The 24,744-nt window shown below is 55.0% G+C and overlaps 2 protein-coding genes across 4 annotated transcripts in view; one reads left to right on the top strand and one right to left on the bottom strand.

Moving 5' to 3' along the window:
* The first annotated feature begins 2,172 nt into the window (after positions 1-2,172).
* LHX4 (LIM homeobox 4) lies at positions 2,173-15,728 on the top strand. Of its 2 annotated transcripts, XM_065672611.1 has the most exons (6): positions 2,194-2,366; positions 8,791-8,962; positions 12,128-12,330; positions 12,521-12,675; positions 13,197-13,368; positions 13,459-15,728. In XM_065672611.1, exons 1-6 carry the CDS (start codon positions 2,291-2,293, stop codon positions 13,854-13,856), a joined length of 1,176 nt encoding a protein of 391 aa, XP_065528683.1. In that variant the 5' UTR covers positions 2,194-2,290; the 3' UTR covers positions 13,857-15,728. The 2 variants fall into 2 exon arrangements, with proteins under 2 accessions (XP_065528684.1, XP_065528683.1); XM_065672612.1 differs by having other exon boundaries at positions 2,173-2,366; positions 13,197-15,728.
* Positions 15,729-17,225: 1,497 nt separating this feature from the next.
* The window catches only part of ACBD6 (acyl-CoA binding domain containing 6), an 89,519-nt gene continuing 82,000 nt past the window's right edge, over positions 17,226-24,744 (bottom strand). Inside the window, exons 7-8 of one of the 2 annotated variants that reach the window (XM_065674046.1) lie at positions 23,745-23,775; positions 17,226-19,578 (exon numbers count right to left, since the gene is read on the bottom strand). In XM_065674046.1, the coding sequence (XP_065530118.1) occupies positions 19,424-19,578; positions 23,745-23,775 (186 nt within the window). In that variant the 3' untranslated portion in view covers positions 17,226-19,423. The remainder of the gene's footprint in view (positions 19,579-23,744; positions 23,776-24,744) is intronic. The other variant, XM_065674048.1, reaches the window with a different exon arrangement.

Genomic DNA, 24,744 nt, shown 5'->3' with positions numbered 1-24,744 from the left:
TGACAAGCCAAGAGTGAGCGGGGAGGAAGATGCTGTTGAGGGTTTATTTTTAGTGGACACTCGGACACTCGTGGTGGCAGCGCGCTGGCAGCACGATGCTCCCCGAGGTACAGGCTCAGCACTCCCTTTGCCTGCTCGTCGCTGCCCTGAGTGAGCAGGGCAGTGGGGCCTGGATCAATCTGGTAAAGCAGAAAAATGAATGAAAATTGAATTCCCCAAGGAGAAGGGATGGGGGGAGCTGTTATCCCAGCTGAGAGATAAATCAGAGCGTGCAGGAGAGCGGGGGATGGAGACGACTCCTAACAGTGGCGGAATAATTAAGGAAATAGGTTGGAAAAGCAAAGCGGTGGGGCAGGGAGGCCACCGGGCAGGGTCCGTCTGTTCGTCCGCACATCCGGCTAAACTTGTGTGAATGGGCCTTAGGGACCTGCCTTCCTGCACGCTGGGAGCCCCGCTCCGCGCTGCCGGCTGGCTGGGGACCGAGCGGGGGGACGGGACAGCGGCCCCTGCCCCAGGGGGCTGTGGAGCGCAGGTGGCCGCGGCAGTGGGGGCCGGGTTGTGCTTAATGCACTTAAGAGCTGGTGCTTGATTTAGGGGAGAAGGGGAGGGGAAGGGTTGGGATTCATCTCCCCCAGTGGTGGGAAGCCGATTCTAGCGCTTGGTGGACTGGAGGGGGCTCATTCCTGCAGTGAATGTGCATTGATCTCTGCCCAGAGATGGGCTGGGGTTTTGCCGGTAAAATAAAACTTTGGGGTTAAAACCTGGCAGCTTATTGACAATTGTAGTTTTTTTCCTGAGCAACCATCGGGCTTAATACATTTCTTAGGTTTTATCACTTTTATTTTTAATCAAGTGGTTTTGTTTTTTTCCAGTTGCTGGTGTGTCCCACCTGCACATTCCTGAGGGGACAGTTCAGGGTTTCTTTCAGGTGGGAAAAGCTCCTTCCTGGTTTGCATTTCGGTGCGGGTATGAAGGCACAGAAAGGGCATAGGTGAGCTGATGGTGTCTGAGTGAGCATCCTGCCATTCCCTCCCAGTGCTGCCTCAGAGGCGTCACCTTGCTTGGGCAGGCTCAGTGCTTAAAGCGCTCCTTACCCAGGCAGCGTGGATGTCACAGCCACATCAGGGCCATTTGGCATCGTTGTCCCCGAGCTGGGTGATGTGGTGACTACGAGGAAGGGTGATGCTCAAGGCACCCTGGCTGACTTCAGCTGCATTTTGGTGTGCTTCACTCAACCCTTTGCTGCTGGGTACTGTCAGATACTGCTGTCTCTCAACACACTGGCTTCACTCTGGTGTCACAGGCCAGGTTGCCCCAGTGTTTTCCCTTGGCAAAACCCATGGGGATCCTTCTGGAAGCTGCAGTCACACCAAGCTTTTTGACTTTGGCATCACCACCCTTGCGCCACAGCAGCCCGTGGACTGCTGGACCAGGTGTGCTGCAGCACTGCAGAGTTGGCTTGTCTCTTTCCATGCCCAGATGCGTCCGTGGGGGAGCTGCTGGTGGAGCGGGCCTTGGGGCATGGGTGTGCTACAGCGCCCTGTTGGAACAGAGCTTGCTGGAGCTGTGCCTGGTACTGGGGCTGACCGTGGGGATTAACAGCCACTGGGAAATAACTCATGTCGCTGTGGCAGCAAGGGGATGGGGACATGCTGGCTTCTGCCAGAACCAGGGAAGGAAGCCGCCTGGCTAGCCCCCATTCTCAGTGGCAAGAGGGACAGGAGGACTCAGTACTCGATCACACGGAGTAGAAGAAGGTCCCAGAGATCCAACAGCGGAGACTGGGGCCTTTGAGTCTTCACTCTCCCCAGCCAATGGCAGAGTCGGACAGCGCTCCCTGGTCCCGGACAGCATCCCCGGTCTCGACAGCACTATGTCGGGACAGCTCCAGCCGCTCGAGGCCGGGCCGGGACCCGGCGCGCTGCGAGGCCGCAGGACGTCCCTAAGCCCCGCCCCTTCCCCGCAGACCCCGCCCTCAGGCAGCAAGCCCCGCCCATCCTGCACTCAGGCCACGCCCCCTCCGTAGCGAGGCGGGCGTCGATTGGCCCCGGGAGGTCCGCTCCGCCCCCGCCCCCCTGCGGGCAGTGACGTCAGGCGCTCTCCCCGCAGGGTGAATGAATGGGAGGCGGGCGGCGCTGGTGGGCACAGCTGCGGCACCGCGCCCGGGCCGGCACCGGCACCGGTACCGCCCGCGGGACACGGCGCTGCCTCCCGCCGCGGGGCTCCGCCGGCCCGGGCCGCATCTCTCCCTCCCCTCTTCTTTCCCCTCCGCCGCCCCCGGGCCAATAAAATGATGCAAAGCTCCGCTCTCGCTGCCGAAGGGGCTGTCAAGGGGTTTCCCGAGATCCTCGGTGTGCCGGTGCAACGTAAGGACGCTTTTCTCTTCTACCTCCTTCGCTCCCTGCCGCAAAGGCGTCCCCGGGCCAGCGGGGCAGGGCGGGCAGGGGCTGTGGCGGCAGCGCCCTGAGGGCTGGGCAGGTGCCTGCCGCTCCCGCCCGGGCGTGTTTTTTGTTCTTCCTTTTATTTTTCCCCCGTGTGTAGCGGCGTCAATGGACGTGAAAATCCGGAGCGCACGGAAGGGGCAGCGGTGCCCCGGGGCGGGCGGGCGGGCGGGCGGGCGGCGGGAGCCTGGCCCCGACGGGGAAGTCGGCGCTGCCGCGGCTCCGGCTGTGCTCGTGCAAGTGCGTGTGTGTGCGTGTGCGTGTGGTACCCCGGTCCGCCTTACTCCCTGCCCACAGCGCACGACTCCCCGCTTACATCGGTTATCGCGACAGGCAGCGCCTCACGGGCTACCGGCAGCGGTGGGAAGGGACCCACGGGCGTGCGGACGTGTTACCGGGACGGCGAGCCCGGCTCGGCTTTGCGCGGCCAGTGGAGAGATGCCGCCGTCTCTGCGCCTGTCCCCCGAATCACCTATAGATCTATACGTGCACATACATGCTCTGCAGCTACAGGTAGCATGTTCCTGCGAAAGCACACGCTCGCGAGTGCTGGGGGTGTGCGCAGTCCCGTACGCGGGTGCGCGGATCCCAGCGGGTCTCGGCGGAACGCACCTGCCGGCAGCCGGTGGGGGCCGTCAGCCTCCTCGTGGGGCCGAGCTCCTGTGCTCGCACACCTCTATGGATTCGGGTACCGGTGCTGGGCGGCTGTGCCCCTGTGGGCTCCTGCCCAACCGCAGCGCTGAGCGGCCGGGCCGCCAGCCGCGCCGGTTGTGTTATTGTTATTGCTATTAGTATTGTTGTTGTTGTTGTTATTATTATTTTCTCTTCGTTTACAAACGGTTCCCAAGAATCGCGGCGTCCCTGCGGCCCGGAGATGGGAGGAGCCCGCCGGGGGCAGCAGGGCGATGCTCTGCACCCCTCCACTCTTCCCGGAAAGTTGAGGGGGGGGAGCCCCGACGGGGGGGGGGTGAGATGGGCCCAACTCCAGGGAGAAATCGGCCGGGCGGGCAGCAGTGCCTGGGGGTTGGTAGCATTTTGGGGGGCACACCAGAGTAAGGGGGGGGGAGCACCCGGGCGCCTACCCGCTCCAGGCCAGGCCTTGCGCCCTCCCCCCCAACTCGTCCTTGCCCCCAGGTCATTCCCTGCCGTTCCGCGCCCCGCACCAGCATCCGGCCCCCCCGGGCGGCTGTAATTCGTTTTCCTCAGGTGTTTCTGCGGGGAGCGAGGCAGGTGCCTGCCCGCTGCTGCCCAGTTTGGCGAGACGCGGCCAGTCCCCATCCTGCTTGCGGGGGTTGTCCCCGTTATCCCCCGTTTCTGTCCATTTGCCAGTGGTGCAGGAGGGCGCCTTTAACAGTGTTTCACTGAAGGAAAGGGGAAGAAAAGTCCCCGTCGGGAGCGCAGAGACAGGTGGGGGCTGTCCCACGGCCGGATCCTGACCGTCCCCTGCGACTGAATAGCGCGAATGTCGCCCCTAGTTCTCAGCCGTGGGGCCACTTCGATGGCCCCGAATCCCGGGGATTTAAGGAGAAACGAGGTGCCTCAAGCACCCAAGAGCTGCCGTCGCCCTAGCAAAGCTCCGTGGTTTGGCCTTTCTGGGGGCCGCCAGGCTCTTTGCCGCCCGTGACTTTGCCATTTCGGTACCGACTGACGCGTATCGGGAATTATTAGGAAATAATCCAACGAGGTACGATGAATATTTATTGGCGCACAAACATTAGTGGCAGGAACAGAATATATGAAGGTGGCTGTTGTCAAAGTTCCCACCGCCCCGCAGTCCCCCGGCGGCTGCGGCCGGGCCCTGCCGTGGGGCCTGATCCTGCTGCGGTCACATATCTGCCCGCTCCCCAGGGCCAAGGGGAATTGCCCCTGGGCAGGGAATGCCTTCTAGAGGGGAATTCTGCCCGCAGCCTGCGCCGGGGTCACCCTCCCAGCAGCACCTCGATATTTCATCGTGTGTGCGATGAAGATGCGTGACATTTTCATTTCTAATGGCTATTCAATGAGAGCTTTCCTTCTGATCAAGCACTGCACAACCTCCTTGTTTTAGTAGAGACCGTGTCCTGCAGCATCCCCTTCAGCGAGGTTTTGGGGAGCAGAGACAAACCTAGCTACAGCTCAGCTTTGCAGACGGGATTGTTAAAAAATATAATTCCGAGTATTATTTACGAATATTGTTTTACAAATCTCACCGAAGGAAAAACTTCTGCCAAAGCCTGTGGGAATGGTGCCGGGTGCCGTCAGCCTCTGGCCAAGGGTCTTTAGTGGGGGTGATTAATCGCCGCTGGGAAAGTCGTTTGCACGCTGCAGATAAATGAACAGAAGAGGTTTTTGCATGTGAAGGAATGGGGTTTCCTCCCCGCAGAAATGGATATTTTTAAGGAGTTCCCGACTTGGTGCTTCCCTCGGGGCGGGTGTTTGGTGCCGGCTCCGGTACTGGGAGGACCGGACGGTCTTTGTGTTCCGGCTTCCCACCCGCACTGCCGAGACACTGATTCTGCAGTGCCTTCGTCTTCGTGGCTGGCGATCCTTTCCTCTTACAACCAACCAAACCCCAGACCCCGGAGAGAGGCTGTTTGCCAGGGGGTGCCCGGGGCTGGGCTGGGGGAGCGCGTCCTCCCGACCGCTGCCCCCGCTCTCGGGTTTGGGGGTTTCTGCTGTCTGAGGGATTCCTGAGGCCACCCGCGAGTTTCTTTCGTTTCCATCGTTATTTCTTTATTTATCCGTCGGGGAGAGACAGGGACGGAAGGATGGACCCGGTGCCAATAAATCACGGTAACAGCGGCCGGCGGGGGCCGGAGCTCAGCGAGGCTTGCCGGGCCGCCCCTCGGTTCCCCGGCATGTGTAGGGGGTGGGGGCGGGGAAGGAAAAGGGGGTAATGCAAGACGACACTGCAGATTTGGCTACGGGTTTTAATGGGATACAGCCAAATCCTGCCCGGGCTGCGCCGGCGGGAGGCAGGGATGCGCTCCGCTGTGAGGTCCCCTCTCGGGCACATCACCACAGCGGGGGGACCCCAGCCTAACACCCCCCACCCGGGGAGCGGCTTGCATTGAGGCTGCTGCGCCAGTTGGGGGGGATTCCGGTGGGGGAGAAGAGGGGGCCGTGGGGCTGGGCCCCCCAGGAGCACCTGCCAAACTCCCCTGCACACAGAGCCAACCTCGCGCTGCTGGCGGGCAGAGGCAGCGACGCCGTTAGCATCAGTCCTGTTCTAGCCAATAATTTAGTTGAAACAAGTGAAATAAACGCGAGGCTTTCCGTAGGCAGGGAGGCAACGCGGAGCCGGCCCCGGCGCAGCCGTCGGCGCTGCAAAGCACAAAGCAGAGGGCAGAGATTATGCTTGGGATGTTTTCTCTCTGCACGCATAGGGCAAACCGGAGGGTTGACTGAGACATCTCCTGGTACCCCGGCAGCTCGTCGTTGTCTTTATTATTATTATTATTATTATTATTATTATTATTATTATTATTATTATTATTATTATTATTATACAAAGGGGAAAGCAGCCAAGTGGGTGCGAGTCCTGCATATTTGAGTGTGCACACACCAACCTGTGTGCGTTCGGTCCGTGCCGTACATCTACAGGCAGATCAGAAGAAAGGAGGTCTCGTTAAAAAAAACCCCAACTGAATCTTTTTTTCTCTGGAGATTTGGAGGAAGATATTGTATTATCTGTTGCGGTTGTTTGCTTGTTGGAATGAAGCTGTGTTGCTGTCTTTAAGAAGGAGAAAGCTGTATTGGTTAGCTTGTTAGTATGTGTATATACGTATATATGCGTATGAGTACGTGTATATGTATGTATATGCATACACGTGTTTATATAAATAACCATTTTTACATAAAACAGGCTTCACAAACGTTCACGCACGTTTGTGAAACAAATGGCAAGGATTTACTTTGCAATGACACCGAAGGTAGCTCCGCTCGGGCCCGATGCTCTGCTGGTGCCGTCGTCTGTGCCCGCGGCTTCCACGTTGCTCTAAAATAGGTTTAGCGAATGAAATGTGGAAAATGTGGCCAGTGCCGACCTGCAGCCGTGGTGCTGCTGGGAGAGGGGAGCAAAGCGTCCAGGTGTTTTCAGAGCAAGGAGAAGCAGAGGGACCTATGGAAGCTGTAGAGGTTTTTTTGGTTGGTTGGTTGGCTATTTTGTTGTTGTTGTTTGATTTATTCTACTCTTGTTAATGCTTAAATGCCAGCAATAAATACGGTCTGAAGGGCACTCGGATGGCAACTGCCTAACCTGGAGAATGACAAGCTGCGTTCACCTGAGATACGTGTCAGTACCCCGAAGAATATTTAAATAATGTTTAAGGCTGTAGCAATGCGGTCCTCTCCCATGCTCTTTTCCTCTTTCCCCTCCTTTCTTTCCTTCTTCCCCCCCTTCTTTCCTCTTTTTGTTGAGCTTTTTTTGCTCTTTGTTCCCTTCTCTTTCTTTCGTTTCTTCTTCCCCGCTTTTTTCCTCCTTTCCCTGCATTTTTCCTCCTCTTCCCCCATTTTTCCTCTTTTCCCCCTTTTTCTCTTTTCTCCCCCTTTCTTTCATTTCCCCCTTCTTTATTCCCTTTTCCCTTAATTTTCTTTTTCCTTTTCCTTTCCCCTTCTTTTTCCTTTTCCCTTCCCCTTCTTTTTCCTTTTCCCTTCCTTTCCCTTTCCTTTTCTTTTCCCCGTCATTTTCTTCCCCCTTTTTCTTTTTTCCCCTCTTTTTTCCTTCTTTTCTTCCTTCTTTCCTTCATTTCCCTTTTTACCTTCATTTCCCCCTTTTCCTTCACTTCCCACCTTTTTCCTTCGTTTTCCCTTTTTTCCTTCGTTTCTCCTTCCCTTTTTCCTTCTTTCCTCTCCCCTCTTTTCCTTTCCCTCTTCGCTTTTCCTTTCCCCCTTCCCGGTAGCACCCAGCCCAGGTGCAGGGGTCCCCTCTCCCCCCGTGGCCGAGCCCCCGGCAGGCCGCCTTCCCGGGCAGGGCTGCTCCCGGAGCGGGCGGTGGGAGCAGGTTTCCAGCCGCCCCGGTCCTTTGGTCCCTGACCCGGGGCAGCCCGGCTGTGCCGCGCCGCTGCGCGGGGGGAGCGTTTTACCGCGGGTCAGTGAAGGATCCCCCCACTCGGCTCGGCCACTTCGGCTGGGGACAGCAGAGCCCCCGCTGAGCCCCGCACTGCGAGCAGCGTAGAGAAACACCCCCCACACACACACACAACCACCCTCTTATTTACTGTCAGCCCTCTCTGGCAGGAGAAGCAGGCAGCAGTCCTTGTGCATAAACATCTCTCCTACTCGTATGCTCCAGCTACGGGCATGGCAGTGCTTTCTTCGGCCTCCCCGCTCGCCCCCCCAGTCAATCTGCTTTCATGCTTGTGTGTCCGCAGTGTGTATCTCGCTTTTACCGGGCACTCTCCTGCAGACTTCTACGGCATCTCCCATTCATTCGAACTGTGGGCAGACAGAGACAGAAATATCCAGCTCTCCAGATGGACAGAAGCTGTCCATCTATAGACAGATATTGTAAAAGATGGCCAGGGGTACATCTTCCCTTAGGAAAAGCCCCTAAAGCATCCCCCCACAGCATGGGGGCTGTTGGGGGTGGAGGGCTTGATGGGGCTGGACACACTACTCCTTGTTACTACTGCTGCGCTCCAGAGTGGCTTTGCTTCAGCCCATTTTACCCAGGCATTTCCAGTGACGGGTCTGTAACACCCCAGCTGGATTGGAGGAAGTGGGCAGAAACCTGCTGCTCCTGGCTATCCAAAGGGGCTGTGGGCCACGGGCGATGCAAAGTCACCCGGTGCCCTGGCACTGCAGCTGCTGGTGGGCCACAGGGGCTCGTGGTGCTTGGGATCCAGCGGGAGCAGATGGGAAAAGACATTTGCCCGTGTTGAAAATGCCTCTGTGGGTGGGGTAGAGGCAGTTGGTGTCCTGCACCCCTGGGTCACAGCCCGGACACCGTGGGTGACCCCTGGGTCTTCCCAGCAGCCTGGCCCTTTGGGGATGGAGAGGCTGCGGGGAACAGCAAGCCATGCCCCTGGCTGGGGGTTGCAGGCTGCCATCCCAGGGGGACCGAGAGGCAGGCAGGGGTATGGGTGGCAGAGAGCATGACATGGCCTGATTCGGCACGGGAAATCATCACTGTGTACAGTGCCTGGAGGAGCCGGTAGGGCTGTAGACTCAGCTGTCCTGGAGGATTTTGGTGAAGGTTTGCGAAGGAAGATGTGCCGAGAGCGGCAAGGCCAGGGGTGGCAGCTAATCACCCGCGAAGTGCCAGCACGGGGCTTGGCCGGTCCTATCAGCCGGGTGGGAGCACGGCCGGGATGAGGCGGCTGCCGCGTTTCACACTGCTCTTCCGTGCTTCTCTCTCCTCCCGGCCCAGAGATCCCCCAGTGCGCCGGCTGCAACCAGCACATCCTGGACAAGTTCATCCTCAAGGTCCTGGACCGGCACTGGCACAGCTCCTGCCTCAAGTGCGCCGACTGCCAGATGCAGCTGGCCGACCGCTGCTTCTCCCGGGCCGGCAGCGTCTATTGCAAGGAAGACTTCTTCAAGTGAGTACCACTCGGGGGCACAGCCCCCCAAAAGCGGCGTCTCCCCCTCCCACCCCGCACCTCCACCACCCCACCCCATCCCCTCGAAGAGACAAACGAACAACCTATTTTTAAGCGTAATTTCTCCAGACTCTTCATCTAGCCCGTTTGTTTGCTGTGGAAATAAGGGAAATGCTGCCGCAGGCTGGATGCTGCTCGTGGGATTAACTTCCTGAGAGCTCCAAATCTCGGCGATGCTCCTGTCCCTCCCCGGGCTGGTTTCAGCACGGGATGGCAAGCGGCGGTGGTTTGGCAGTGGCCCTGGCTCTGCTCAGAGCTAGAGGGCAGGAGAAACCCGTGCAAGGCAGCGGCAGCTCCGCCTGCCCCTGCCCGAGCCCCGCTCGCCGCCCGGGTTTGCTGATGCCGGTTCGCCCCCTTCAGCTCTTTACATTCTCTTTAATTATTATTATTATTATTTTCATTTTCTCCCGGTGCTGTGAAAGCCTCATTTGGTTCTGCTGTCAGCTGCCTCCGAGCTGCGCGATGCCCCAGCCCCAACGTTTCCCTGCTCCAGCAGGATACGACAACCTGCTTCCCGGCAAAAACGGACTTTTCAGCGGGGATGATTTAGCCCCAGGCTGCTGGCGAAATGTGGGCGTTTTCCCAAGGGATGGAGGGAGCGTTGCACTGGGGCTGGGCACAGCTCTGCCGGCGGCGCATGGCTGCGGAGCAGAGGGGTGCTGGAGGGGTGCTTCACCCCTTCTGCAGAGAGGAGGGCCAGAGGAGGCACACGCCTGGCCTGGAATCTCCCTGCCTGCCCACCCGCAGGCTCTCGGGCCTCCTGTGCCCCCCCCTGCCAGGCTTCAGGGCCGAAGATGCTGCTTGAGTTTCTCCCTCCCAGCTGCGGAGGGTGCAACAATCAAAGCGGCAGCTACAGCCTGAGTAATAACACTTCACTTCTGATATTTTCCAGCCTATTAATCTCCAAGTCATTTAAATAGTCGCCCAAAAGGTGCGGGTAATCAATGTTAATTAGAGTTGAAAGATCAGCGACTTTCTTAGATGAGGTCCTGCCTGGATTATTTGGTGCCAATCAATAGCATCTCGGCGCTCGCTGGAGCACTCACCTCACCTTTCTTTCAACCGCTCATTGATTTCAGGGTAGGTAACCTGCAGAGGACGTGAGGATCTAAGGCCAGCTTCACGGGCAGGTTTGCAAGGCAGGAAAGACCGGATTCTCTGATTTTGATCTTGTTCTTCCTCCCACCAGTTGCAGCCCTCGCTCCTCGGCTCCTGGGTCTGGCTGTCCCCAGGTGGTGCAGAAACACCCCGGGATGCTTTGTTGGGGGGGGGGGGTAAAATTGCCTTAATAGTGTTCTGGAGGGTGGTGAATGGGTGAAGGGAAGATAAGGGCTGCAGAGCCTGCACTGGCTCAGCCTTGGGCACAGACAAGCTTTGTTTGTTAATCCGTCCTATCCCTCTCTGTCTATCCCTACATCCTCCATTCCCTCCCTCCCTCCTTTCCTCCTTCCATACCTCCCTCCAAGCTGATTCCTGGAGAGCTGAGATTTCCCCAGCAGATCCAAGGACTCTCCCTTTAGGATACCAGCCCAGAAAATGAGACAAAACACGTTTTCCTCCTTGCTTTCTGTTTCCAGCACCTCTTTGGGCAGCTGCTGAAATTGCACCAGCACCACTCGTGCCCAGTACCTGTTGCCCACCACTGGTGACCCCTTTGTGACTAGGTGACCCAGCTTTGGTGGCCATGCCCTGGCTCTCCGGATGGTGTGAGGTCAGGGGCAGCCACGGGCTTTGTGGTAGGCAGATGTTCAGCCCTCAGGGGTCAGTGGGAGGTGTTTGGGGTGGCTGTACCCCCTATGCACCTGTCCTGCAGCCTTGGGGATGGGGGCCAAAGGGTTTGGGTTTTCCTGAACTGCCCCCTTCGAGGCAGATGGCTCTGTTTAAAGTGTAGGGGAGAGATTATTCTGGTAGCTTTGCTGCCTGGGCTGCTGCTGCAATGCTAGGATGGCTCTGTGGAGTCCCAGCACCCCGCTGATGGGGTGTTATGGGGTGCTGGGGAGAGCAGGGGAGACCCAGCAGAGCCCTTGTGGTGCTGGTGGGAGGTGAGCATCTGCCCCATGTCAATCCTGAAGCTCACAGTATCTGTTGCTGAAAACACCCGTGGAACGTCCACTTACTTGCTTTTTACTTCTTCCTGTGCTGCCACCACCTCCTGCAACATGCTGCCTTTCCTCCCGTAATTCAGTTTCTACCGGGGTTATCCGGGTGTTATCTGAGCGTTAGCCTTCATGTCTGCACAGGGCAACTGCACTCCACCACAGCTCGTGGGTGCACTCCAAGAGATGGGCATCCCCGAAGCTCTGCATCAGGGTGGCTGTGATCCACGGGGCTCTGGGTGGGACACACACTCCTCGCATGCTCCTTTTATGCTCCTTCTAGTCTACTTACTTACACCGTTCTTACATGCTCCTTTCCACGCTTCTTGTCCCATTCCTGCATGTTCCTTGCGTGCTGTTTTCACACTTGTCGCATGCTCATCACAGAATCAGCTAGGTTGGTGAAGACCTTTATGATCATCAAGTCCAACCTTTACCCCAGCACTGTCAGGACTATCACTAAACCATGTCACTAAGGGCCTCATCTGCATGGTTTCTGAGCACTTCCAGGGATGGTGATTCCATCACTTCCCTGAGCAGCCTGTTCCAACACCTCATCACCCATTTGGTCTTTGCACGCTCCCTGCAGCTGTGCTGGAGGGCTTGCTTGGCCCCATGCCTGCCCCAATCCAGCACACCCACTGCATCCATTGCACTGTCATTGTGATATAAGAGCCCCATCATTCTCCATTAATCTGGGATTCACCATGCTAGTGAGGAGGTGTAATTAATTTATTTGGTATTAATGTGGATGAAATATGTACTGTCCTTGCAGGGGAAAATCAGGCAGCCTATAAGCATTAGTTAAAAGAACCATTAAAATCAAACCTTCCTCAGCTCCATTAGGCCACTCTTTCAGGCTGAAGAAGATAAACCCCTGCCGTGTGAAGTGTCATGCATAATAAGGTTGTTTGCTGGTTTAAACTCTGCCCTGTCTCCCGGGCCCCACCTCATCTCCGGCAAAGCCCACCTAGCAGAGGGGCTCAGGGGTCTTTGATTCTCCTCGCAGGCGTTTCGGGACCAAATGCACGGCCTGCCAGCAGGGCATCCCCCCCACCCAGGTGGTCCGCAAAGCCCAGGACTTCGTCTACCACCTCCACTGCTTCGCCTGCATCATCTGCAGCCGGCAGCTGGCCACCGGCGATGAGTTCTACCTGATGGAGGATGGGCGGCTGGTCTGCAAGGAGGACTATGAGACTGCCAAGCAGAACGGTAGGCACCCTGAAGGGGTTAAGAAGTGGGACATCACACTGAGGGGTGGCCATGGCTCGTGTCCCTGGCGTTGTACCTCTGGGCTCTAGGCAGGTGGTTTTGGGGAGCTTTTCCCCGGTGGTGTGTGCTGGCCGTTCAGGGCTGCTCATGCTGCTGCGGTTGGGGCTGGTACCGTCTCCTTCACTTGCAGATGACTCTGAGGCGGGTGCTAAGCGGCCCCGGACCACCATCACGGCCAAGCAGCTGGAGACACTGAAGAACGCCTACAAAAACTCCCCCAAGCCTGCCCGGCATGTGCGGGAGCAGCTTTCATCTGAGACAGGGCTTGACATGAGGGTGGTGCAGGTGAGGCCACGGGGAGGTTCCTCTTCACCCTGCCCCTAGTGAAGGTGGATGCAGGGGTCCCACTGGGGTGCTAGGTTGCAGGGGTACCGGGCTTCAGGGGATGCAGGGGTGGCAGAGGTATTGGGTGGCATGGGCGCTTGGGAGCTGGCTTGCAGGGGTGCTGGCATGCAGGGTTTTGGGGTGCTGCGTTGCAGGGGTGTTAGCATGAGGGGTTGCCGGGGTTCCTGGATGCTGAGTTACAGGGTGCTGGTTTGCATGGGTGTGTGGGAGCTGGGTTGCATACGTGTTAGCATGATGGGTTACAGGGGGACTGAGTTGCATGTGTGCTGGCATGTGGAGTTGCAGGGTGCTGGTGGTGCAGAAGTACAGCAATGCTGGCATGCTTGGACGTAGGGGTACCAGGCTGCTGGCGTGCTGGCCGACTGGATTGTATGGGTGCTGGTGTGCTGGGTTGCAGGGGTGCTGGCATACAGGGGTCCAGGGTGCCACGGTGCCCTCAATGTCCCCGCTTCCTGCCCCAGGTGTGGTTCCAGAACCGCCGGGCCAAGGAGAAGCGGCTGAAGAAGGACGCGGGGCGGCATCGCTGGGGGCAGTTCTACAAGAGCGTCAAGCGGAGCCGCGCCGGTGGCAAGCTGGAGAAGGAGAGCTCAGCCGAGGACTGCGGCGTCAGCGACAGCGAGCTCAGCTTCCGTGGTGAGCGGGGATCCGGCACAGGGCAGGGGGGCCGCGGGGCTCCCCCCTGCGCTGACGCTTCCCCTCTGCTCTCCCTCCTCTCCCCGGCAGAAGATCAGATCCTCTCCGAGCTCGGCCACACCAACCGGGTTTATGGCAGCGTGGGGGACGTGGCAGGAGGACAGTTGCTGAACGGCAGCTTCCCCATGGAGGGGACGGGACAGTCGTACCAGGACTTGCGGGACGGCAGTCCCTACGGCCTCCCCCAGTCGCCGTCCTCCATCTCCTCCCTGCCGTCCCACCCGCCCTTGCTCAACGGGCTGGACTACGCCATGGACGGCAGCCTGGGGCTGGTGGCCCACGGGGCGCAGGGGGTGAGTCAGACGCTGCGGGCCATGGCCGGGGGGGGGCCCACCTCCGACATCTCCACGGGGAGCAGCGTTGGGTACCCAGACTTTCCCACCAGCCCGGCCTCCTGGCTGGACGACATGGATCATCCCCCTTTCTAAGCGCCGCTCGCCCCCCCGCTCCGGCCCCCCTCGCTCCCCCCCCAGCCCGCAAGCATAGCACTGAGGGCGCCTGCCGGCAGTTGACCTTTCCAGGATTTCCCATGGGAATCTGCCCCGGAGGGCTGGAAGGAGAGGGATCAGCATCCGCGATGGCCCTGGGCGGCTGCGCTTGGGGTGTGTGTGGGGGGCACAGATGCCTTTGGGTGTAAGCACAAGAGAGGTGTCGGCGCACGGGATGCATGGCGAGGACCCTGCGCAGGGCTGGGCACAGCGGGGTGCTGGTGATGGTGCGGGCCGGCGGGAGGGAAGGACAATCACGGATGGCAGAGTCCGTCCCGGGGCCCGCCCAGCCCCGCACCCCTTCTTTTGAACACCGCTGCTATTTTCAAGAGTTATTTTTCGATATGGAGTTGAAACGCGACTTGGCGCTGCCCGGAACCTCAGCGGAAAGAAAAGTCTATATTGTAGAAGGGTTTATTTTAGCGAGGCCGGGGACCTGTCCAGGCAGGGCCACTGCCCTGCTGCCCGGGGGTGATGCTGCCGTGGGCGGCTGTGATTTATCCCCGGCACACAGGAGCACTTACAGCGCATCCCTGCGGGGTTTACCTCGGTCATGTGGCAGGGAAGGAATTAAAACAGAAAAAGCCTCTCCCTGGAGATGCTCATGGCCAAGCAGCGCTGTGCCAGGGCCTGCCGTGGTGCTCGGGGCTGGCACATGGAGAGCACCTGCAGGTGCTGGAAAAGGGTGGCAGGGAGAGGTGGGGAATGTTTGCTCTCAGGGTATTGCAATTCCCCCCCAAAAAGAAGGGAAAAAGGCATTTCATCAGCTGCAGAAACACCCCCGTGGTGGGGAACGGAGGGGATTGTGCTGTGACACCCCCCTGGCATAGGCCAACAACCTCCTCTGGTGCTGTGGGGCTGACTGGGCCGAGGGTGGGTGCAGGCAGCTGGGACCCCACGAGGTCTGCTCCTGGCTGGGTCCACCCAGCACCACCCCCTTCCTCAACCCCCCCACCCCGGGCGTGCAATGGCCACTGCCCATCTCCCACACCCATCCTGGCCAGGCTGAAGGCATTCAGCCCGGTGACAAATCCAGCTCCACGCTCATTGCCCAGGGTGCGTGGCTCTGCCCCAGCCCCACAGGGGTGCCCTGGCTGCGGGGTCCCTCCCCGCCATCTCCCCCCAGCTCTGGGGTGATGGCTGATGATCCCAGGCTGCCCTTCCAGGAAGGGTTGGTGGCGGATCCAGTTGAGTGGCTGCTGCCAGAGGCTGGAGGGGAGGCGGGGGAGGAAGAGCTCCAAAAGGAAAGGAGAAAAAAAGAATAAAAATGGGAAAAAAGAAAAAAAAAAAGCCACATAAGAAAGCACATCACTGGTATGTCCCTGTCCCTCCGTGCCCCCCAGCTGGGTGTGTTGGTGCTGCAGGAGCTGCACCCATGTGCCTCCCCTCCCAGCCTTGGGTGCTGCTTTGTGCCAAGCTCCCGGCCTCGCCGGGTACCGCAGGCAGCTGGTGGGGAGGTGAGCAGGGGGAAGCTATGCCTGCTGCTCTCCATCCCTCTTTCACAAGGCCAAATACCCCCTCCCCTCACAGTGTAAATTTTGTACAGTTCCAGAAGGTGAGAGTCTTGTTTCCTGGGGGAAAAATGAAAAAAAGAAAACCCAACAAAAATAGTAATTAAAAAAAATATCAAAGAATAAAACCTTATTTATTGCCATGTGTCTGGGGAGAAAGGACCCCTCCCTCCCCTGAATTTGGGCCCAGGGCATTGCTTTTGTATCCTGCCTCCGGTGCATTGGCATGAGATGTGTACAGTCACACCCTCCGCCTTGAGGGAAAGCGATGTCTAATAAACTTGGGATGCTGTTTAGCCACTGCTGTCTTTGGGATTTTCTTCCTTAGGGAGGGATGGCAGCAGCCACCACCAGCATCGCCTGCTCCAGCACCATCAGCTGTTTGGGATCAGGATCCCCTGCGTGTTGTACGGATGGAGGAGCCAGCATCCCCCTGGGGTGGGGCAGGATCATTATGCGCTGGCTTTTTTCGGGCACGGGTGTGGGGGGTGGGTTTGGGGTGGGTATTGTCATCCCTGCCACATGGCACCCCAAGATGCCAGCAGCTTTCCTGACACCATGCGGTGATGGTGGTGCCGCTGCCATTGCCTGGCTGTACCACCACAGCACTTGGTAGGCACAGGTGAGGTGGAAGAGCCATGCCAGGGGGCCCAAGCTCCACCACGGGCACCGGTGTGTTGGCTTTCAATATTTTAATCATTTTAACATTTAATGCTTCTCAATTAAAGTGATTTCCTGGAGTAGATGCCAAGCTTAGAGCAAATGCACATTAACCACTTTCTGTATCGGTAGTTAAAGGCACCAAGGGATTTAAACAGCAATCCGCAGGGCTGCTGGGGAAAGGTTTGGCTGAATAAAGCAGATTATAAACAATAATATATGTCTTTCTTTCCCACCCCCACCCTCTTTTTTTTTTTTTCATTTTTTTGGAAAGGCTCCAGCCTCACAAACAGACCTAAAGTGCTATAAACATCTCCAGGGCTGAGCGCTCAGCCCCCAAATGTGCTCCCTGAAAGCACAGGGATCACAGCTACCGCTTTTCATCCCTGCTTTAAGAGAGATCTTTTATTACCCAACATGTCCATCAAGCCAGGCAGTGGCTGTGCATTATAGCACTGCATAAGGGTGGCCTCGCTTGTCCCTAACCTTGATGCCACCATGTCTCTGTCCCAAAACGAGTGGAGTGGCTCCATGCAGAGCACTCCAGCACTGGGGTTGGCATCTTTGCTTCATTCACATCTGGGTGCAAAAGTGACCATCACTGCTGTCAGCACCCATCACATTTTGACTGCATAAGCCGTGTTTGTGGTGAGACCAGGTACTGCCAGCCTGCAGGTGCCCTTGGCAGGGTGAAGGTAAGCAGAAGCCATTGCAGGCCCTTGCTCAGGGGTCAGGGGGCTGCCGCATTGCTTCCATCAAATAAGCACTGTCCCGCAGGGACCCTAAATGTTGAAACCTGACATTCTGTATAGAACATTGATGTTTATCAGCAGCAGCTTGCTTCACACCACTAAGGAGACACATCTCTATATCCTCGGTATTCAGCTCCCTGCCAGGCAGCTGTCAGCTTGTTTCACCAGCCCCTTGTCACAGCTGGGTAGCAAAAGCGCCGGTGCATGTGTGGTGGCTGCAAACGGATGCACAATGCGTATTTTACTTTTGCCATCCACTCTCCAGCTAGTGTCGTGGTTTAAAGCCAACCACAACAGCTTGTTCACTCCCTCCCCCCCCCTTCTTGCCCTCCCCCTGCTCCTGGAGGGACGGAGAGAAGAATTGAAAAGAATGCAACTCCCACGGGTTGAGATAAGAACAGTTTAGTAACTAAGGTATAACACAAACCACTACTGCTACCACCAATAATAGTAATGATAAAAGAAATAACAAGAGGAAAGAATACAACACCTCAACACCAGCTGACCAATAACTCGTCCCACTCCCCACAGGCGAGCACCGACCAATACCTCATCCAACCCTGCAGTCCCCAGCCCTTCCAGGGTAACTCCCCGTTACATCCTGGGCATGACGTGCTGTGGTATGGAATACCTCTTTGGTCAGTTTGGGTCAGGTGTCCTGTCTCTGCTTCCTCCCAGCCTCCCCTCCTCCCTAGCAGAGCATGAGGCTCAGAAAGTCCTTGGCCAGACCAAACATTTGAGCAGCAACTAAAAACATCAGCGTTATCAGCTCTCTTCCCAGGCCAAAAAATGAAAACACAGCACTGCACTAGCTACTAAGGAGAAAAATGACTGCTACTGCTGAACCCAGGACAGCTAGGAAGGCAGTTTCTTTGGGACAGTCAGAAGAAGCAGGCTTAGAGCTCGTTTCCTACCTACTTCACAAAAAGCCCTAAAGGGCTACTTTAATTTTTTACCCAAAAGCACAGAGACCACCGCAGCTCCCCAGCCCATCAGACCTTTCCAGTATGAAGGTAATGGGAAATAATTTAGCCCGGTCAATCTAAATATGACCTAATAATATAAATGGTTTAGTGTGAGGTGTCCCTGCCCATGGCACGGGGGTTGGAACTAGATGATCTTGAGGTCCTTTCCAACCCTAACTGTTCTATGAGTCTATGATTCTATGATTCTAAATGCCCGTACAGTCCATTAACTTGCCTACTACTGAGCTTGGCGTGTGAGCTATGCAGTAGTGGTGCTGTGGCTGCTGGTGGCATTCAAGCCAGTGCAGCAGACTTAGTATTAGCAAATGCTGGCAGGAGTCAGCTGCCATGAGGGGCTGAAATACACAAATGCCTTCTGTCCAGCCAGTTCTTAGTGGTGGGAACATTCCCATTTATTTTCCTGAGGCTGGAAGGACTCGATGGCAAGTAGCCCATCACAACAAGGAGGTTTCCTATGCTTTCCCCCAAGCTGTAGATCTCCTTCTCCAAGGAAAAGCAAGCAGCATGGCAACGCCCTGCGGGGAAGCTACAGTCTCCTCTTGCTGTGTACACCCACCCCATGCAGCAGTCGCCCTCCCAGACAGAAGTTTTAGCCCAAAGCACAAACCCATGCCTGGTAGCCTCCCTGTACGATGGCTGATCCACTGGAATAGCCCAGTGGGGATTCCGATAAGCAAGCAGTAAGCCCCATCACCATCCCACCTCACTCCAGCACCTGAGCCATCCCTACAAGGCACATCTTTCTCACCTCTTAGCATTTAGTCAGCTGAGCCATTCCAGAGACCAGCATGCAACAGGAGGACCTGGAGCTGCTGATGGAGGTGTGGTTTTAACACCATTTAATTCAGCAAAGCAGTTCTGTGAAGTGGTAAGAGTCCTGTTGGCTTGGAAAGGTTGGTTAGCCATAAAGCATTTACTTGTCTTATATATGTTAGGTAAGAACTCGAGGGATGCACAAACAGTTGTACGACCCCACTGTTTGCAGCCTTCTCCCCAGGACGCGAGCTTTAATAGAGCTTTCCAAGGGCTATGACAGTGCTGTGCTGCCTCCCATCCTTATTGCTTCTAAGGAACTAAGTGACTCCCATTGAAAAAAAAACCCCACGACACTCTGTCCCCACGCTGTGCTTTTATTTATGACATTTTGCTTGGACCCAGGAAAGAAAACCCAAACAACTGAAAACAAACCCCCAAAACTCAACCCAAACGGCAGAGATGAGCATCTCACCTGGCCCAGCAGCCATCCCCTCCCCATGGAGGAGCTGACCAGTCAGCACAGGCTGCTCTGGTGAGACATCCAATGCAGTAATTGTATTTAATACATTAAAACAATATTTGAGGCCTTCTCCAGACTCTCTTTCCCCTCCCTTGCTCCCTCCCCCCCAATACTGATAAATGTCAGAGCATGCAAAACCCTGATCCCATCCTGCCCAGGATACACTCTTGGCCGGCCAGCCCTGGTGCTGGAGAGCCCACCCAGACCCTGTGCTCTAAAAGTTCCCCTTCAAGCCCCCAAGGCCTTTTGGCAGGCACCAGGGGAAGAGAAGGGGCATTGTTGCAGAGCGTCTCTGTCCTCCCTGCCACGTGTGGCTGCGGGGTTAGGTCTTGCCAGCGGTGTGCTGCTGCAGAGCTGAAGTGATGGCTTTACAGTCTGTTACCTCCTCTGGCAGGCAGCCCTCCTGGTCCCGCAGTGTGGGGTTGGCACCCGACTTCAGCAACAGCTCCACGATGTCCAGAAATTCACAGGCGGCAGCTGGAGGGCGAAAGCAAAGGGTTAGTCTGGGTATCCTGACCTGAGGTGGTGGTGATGGGCATCTCTGGAGCAGTGCTGTAATTGGTGATTTCCCATGCATGTACCAGAGCAGGAAATGCTGTCTCAGCACCTGGCCAGGCAGAGCAGATAATTTTTCGGGGCTGTGTTCTGTACTCAATGTATTATATGCCTTTGGATTAAATAGTGCAAAGGAAAGAGAAAAGACAGAGAGACGAAAAGCCACAAATCCTGTGGGAGTCCAGAGTCTGCAGCCCAGCCATGGAGCCACTGGGAGATGGTGGTTTGTGGGGCATCACCCAGGATGATGCACAAGGTACCTAAGAGCAGTTTGGTTCATGTTTCTTCACGTCCAAGACTGGAGATAAACCCAGAAATGGCTCCAGACCTCTAATGCAGCACCACACAAAGCCCCAAAGTGCCACCTGGGAAAGCATTCCCTGCTTGCTTTTGTACTCAGAATTTATAATGCATTTATCATTTATAACACATTTATAAGCCCCTCACCTGCCTCCTGAACCTCCCAGGGCTCCACGCTGCTCCCAGGCAGCATGTCCCAGGCAGGACATCATCAGCACTACCTTGCACCTGGCTTTCATTTATCATTTCTCCTTGCAGAATATTTGGGTGGTTTTTATCTGCCAGCTGGCCCTTCCCTGAGCACCAGCTCCAGGGCAACGTGCCTGTGCCCATGGACAGCCGGTTACAGCACACTTCTACGCACCATTATTTCTAACTCACACCTCTAGCAACTATTATTTCAACCCCGATTTACTCTGCCAAGATAGAACCAAGTTTGACCTGAGCTCTTCTCTGTCCTGAGGATGTAACAGCCTGGCAGCTTTCAGCTCCCCCTCCAATCTTGCCTAAGGATGTTAAAAAACCCAAACAAAACAGAACCAGGAAAACCATTAAAGCTCTTAACACTGAAGGGCAGGGCTCAGCTGACGTCAGCAGAAGACCCTGGATGTTTCCTTAAGCCCACGCAACACAAATCCTAGTGAAGCCAAAAAACTGCCTCAGCCCCCATCTGCCTTGAGACCGTGAAGTCATCAGCTACTTCTCCCACTGGCAGTGATTGGTTTTAACTATATTTCAGGTGCTTTTACAAAATAACTAGCTCTTTTTTGCTGTTAAATGTCGTAGAGTGTCTTTTGCATTACTCTGCAGTTTCCTACTGACCCAAAGGGACAAGAAGCAATGTTTAGTTAAAATTAATTTGATGTGTGATTGGAGCTTATGCAGAAAGAGATAAAAAAAGGTGAAAAAAAGTGAAAAAAGGAGGAAGGGATTGGTAAGGAAGCAGGTGGGGGTGTGGGTAAGGCTGAGCTGAAGGGCTGGGAGGGCACGTCCTGGGGATGGCACAGCACCCTTGCAGAGAGCAGACATCCAGGGGTGCCATGGAAGCCATGCTGGCAGCTCCTTGGGATGGGGAGGTGGTGCCCACACAGAGAAAGGTGGCTTCCTGGTCTGGTGCTGCTGGTGGGCACAGCCCATGACCTTGAGCGGGCTGGGGATGTCCCCAGGGATGAGCACAGCTGCTGGATTTATCGCACCCTGGGACCCTCGATTTGTCAAGGGCCGGAGCGGCAGCCCTGACACTGGCACGGGTGAAGATGAATTTCCATTCAGCGCAGTTTGCCTTCCGACTCCATTAATCCTCAGGGTTCGGATGATGAATTTCTTTTCTTTCTTTTTTTTATTATTTATTTTCCCTCCAGCGTCCCCTCCCACTGCCCTGCCACAGCACAGACAGAGCTGAACAGATGGTGCTTTGCAGGGGAGTTGGGGCGCCCATGAGGACACAGAGCCTGCCCACTCCGTGGCCACGTGGCCACCAGTGCTCAGAGAAGCCTTGATTTCCTCTGGGAGAGGCAGTGGCAATGATTTTAGTATTCCCTGCGGGTGAGTGGGTGGATGGATGGATGGAGAGGAGCTGAAGACTAACAGGCCATTTAGTGGGGAGACCGTGTTCATACTGATCATACATGGCACTGACTGCTGCCTTCAGTCCGGAGAAGAGGGGTCCGATGGCAGCTACCACTGGTGAGCCAGTGCCTTTGGACCACGCTGCCGGCTGGCCTCCACTTAACCTCCAATTAAACCCGGGTTGGCGCTGATCGGAAAGAGGCAGGATTTATAACCCGCAGCAGGATGCAGTTTGACACCAGCTGTAATCAGGAGAGCTGTCACCACAAGGACAGCTGTCTGGCCATGCCAGCTCATAAAAAGGGATGGAGAAAACCTAAAAGCAGTGGCTGCCTTGCTCATGGGATTTAACCCTTCCCTGAACAGCTTGTTACAAAAGGGAAAGCCTTGTAAAGACACTGCTTGGCTCAGCACCACCAGAGACAGTTTTCATATGAGCTCTCACGCCTCTCCACTGCAATTAATGGCTTGGTTACTAAGTGATAACTGAGACGGCATCAGGAGATTTTCAGTGAGTTCCAGTTCCAGGCCAATAGCCACTTGTATCAAAACCATTCACTCATTTAACAAGCTGTGTTCAAGATCAGAGTGATTTAAGTAAGCGAATGAGGACAGCCTGGGTGCAGCGATGGTTACCCAGGGACAGCAGGGCACCTGTGGGCACATCAGACCTGTGTGCCAGTGTCCCAGATAGGCTTATCCAAAGATGATGGAGAGGGAGGGGATGTAGGATAACGCTCAAGGGGAAAAAAAATTTAAACTTAAAACATTCCATAAAAAAGCCCTGGTAAGCTGTCAATTATTGAAACATCTGAGCTGGCAGGGTGGATCACAGAAACCATTTATGATTTAATGCTAAATGAATTAGTTATGTTTGTTTGCTTGTGTTAAATAACTCACTTCTGTCACCAGCCAGAGGGATCCACCTGCACATAGTTTACACTGAGGTGATGCACGCACCCTTCACTTCTGTACAGTGGACTTGCCTGAAATAGTGCTCTTGGACAACTTACATGTATGCTGTGTTTTTGTACAATCAGTGACAATCCTACCCTCAATAGGCAGATGCCAGTGCTGGAGCTGGGGACAGTGTCTTCCCAGGAGAGAAAAGGTCAAAATGTGGAAGGATCTGGGCAGAGAAAGCAGCAACGTGGCACTAAGTGCTGTCACTCTGTGGACACTGCTGCACTAAGCAGCAGATTTGCTACTCCAGTCAGAATGGTAAGATTTTGAAAAATAGAGTATCCTACAGGAAAGATCATATGGAGAGAAATAATACATTATTGTAATTACAATCCTGGTTCAGGGGCTCTGGAATCTGGTGGTTTAGATCCAGATCCAAATGCTGTCTGTGGCTTGGACTGATGTTCTGTAAGGCAATTTTTCCATCCTGCTAAAGTCCTTGTGGAGAGATCAGAAAGAGAGAAAGATACAAACACTTTGGAATGACAATTGTGCTCTTAATTACACAGTGACAAGCATTGAGAAAGAGTATAAAACAATAACTGGATATGTCTTAATTTTGGAAAAAATTATGATACAGAGTTAATCAATACTTTTTTCCTATTCCCCACACATCAGTACCGCATGCGTCACTTTAGTCTCTACTTTTCTCATGTGGACATAGAACAATTTTTCTACTAAAGGTTGCTACAAAATTGCATACCTAATTAGCATGTAATTGTAGGAGGGACACGAACTGTCACTTTGTTCTGCTGAATTTGGTAGTAGAGAAGCTGCTGCTCTCCTAGCTGTGATCAATGTCTCCAGGACATATGGAGGTGAAGACCTTGTCCCCTTCTCTTCACCTGTATAATCAGTTGAAGCTAGTACAGGCCCTCCTCTAAAACCCCTGATGTCTAGGGGACATCCCCTAACCAGAGCCATTCCTGGGTCTGGAGATAGTACAGCTGTGTCCCAGAGACACAGAGGTGCAGAGGAAAAACTCTGCAGGAAGTGCAACATTGGTGGAAAAGGAAGGCTTTAAGGTGATATTCACAGAGGAGAATGAAGGGAGAACAGCAGCCTTCTTCACTGCTTCTCCCAGGGCTCCTATTCATACTGTGCTGGGACTTGCTAGTGGAGGTAGCCGCTGGTTAATCAAATCCAGTTTCCCTGCTCATATTTCTGCTGAAATTTGCTTTCTGTACATAGACCATTTACTCCAGCTGCAAATCCATTCTGTTAAAAGGGAATAACCAAGCAGAAAGGCAGCTTACCGTAATGGAGTGCAGTCTGGCCTTCCCCATCCTGAAAAAGAGACTTTATTTTAGAGGTATAGGAAACGTCATGGGGATACAAGTAAATCCCAGTTTAAAATGAGTAAGCTGAATCACAACAATATTTTAATTGACTAGATAAACAGCCCAGGACATGCAGGTGCCTGGCAATTAGGCTTTGAATCATCATCCACCATCAATCAGTATTGATTGATAATCAATATCCATCCACCCATAAGAGTGTGTGGATCACATAATGACATGAGTATAATTCAGTTCATACCGTTATCACTTCCAGCCCATAAAAATGAAGAATTTCCAATCCTATGGCCTTACTTTGGAACCTTCACTAATCCTGAAGCTTTAGTGCACGATACTTCTGTGCAAGCCCATCCTTGGCCCCCATGCTTTACTAAAGACAAGGGAAAAGCACAGGGATGTTGGTACAGCTGAGTTTGCTGCACTCTTCAGCACACGGGAGCACATAGGGGAAAAAAACAGCACTTTTCTTCCACCTGAATAAATCTTAGGTCCCTGCTCTTCAGTACTGAGGTATGACCAAAGGTGGACCCAAAGCCCAGTTAAGTTGTGTTAGGCTGCTGGCATCCCTGCAGGATGAGGGTGAGGAAAGGGCTATGTGCAGTGCTTGGAAGTGAGAGCTGCTTGCCAAACTCATGCTTGTGAAACACCTGCAGCAAGGCAAAGGCAAAGCAAGCCACATGATTTGAAGATGTTGGCACACAGCTCCCTCTCCAAGCTAATACATATGCCACTGCGTTAGCTGCAATGGTTTGGGAAGCGTGTCCTCTTCCCAGACTCTGCAAGCATGACCAGGGCTTTGCTAGTGAGCAGTTGATGCTCATCCATCCACAAGGCACATCCCAGGCACCTCCCCATGCTGCAGCCTTGTCCTGCCACAAGAACAGGTGAAATAACAGAAGGGAAGAATTACCGGCCCCTTTGCTTTCACTACCCCACCAGGATTAGCCTCTAATTCAGT

Source organism: Lathamus discolor, chromosome 3, assembly GCF_037157495.1.
Source record: "Lathamus discolor isolate bLatDis1 chromosome 3, bLatDis1.hap1, whole genome shotgun sequence".
NCBI classification, from domain to species: Eukaryota; Metazoa; Chordata; class Aves; order Psittaciformes; family Psittacidae; genus Lathamus; species Lathamus discolor.
This window is presented reverse-complemented; position numbering and strand designations above follow the sequence as displayed.

Excerpts from the sequence above, each read along its gene's own strand:
- LHX4 (XM_065672612.1), top strand. The coding sequence starts at position 2,291 with ATGATGCAAAGCTCCGCTCTCGCTGCCGAAGGGGCTGTCAAGGGGTTT. Across the intron at positions 2,367-8,790 it reads CCTCGGTGTGCCGGTGCAAC|AGATCCCCCAGTGCGCCGGC; the intron begins GTAAGGACGCTT and ends CTCCCGGCCCAG. Across the intron at positions 12,676-13,196 it reads TTGACATGAGGGTGGTGCAG|GTGTGGTTCCAGAACCGCCG; the intron begins GTGAGGCCACGG and ends TTCCTGCCCCAG.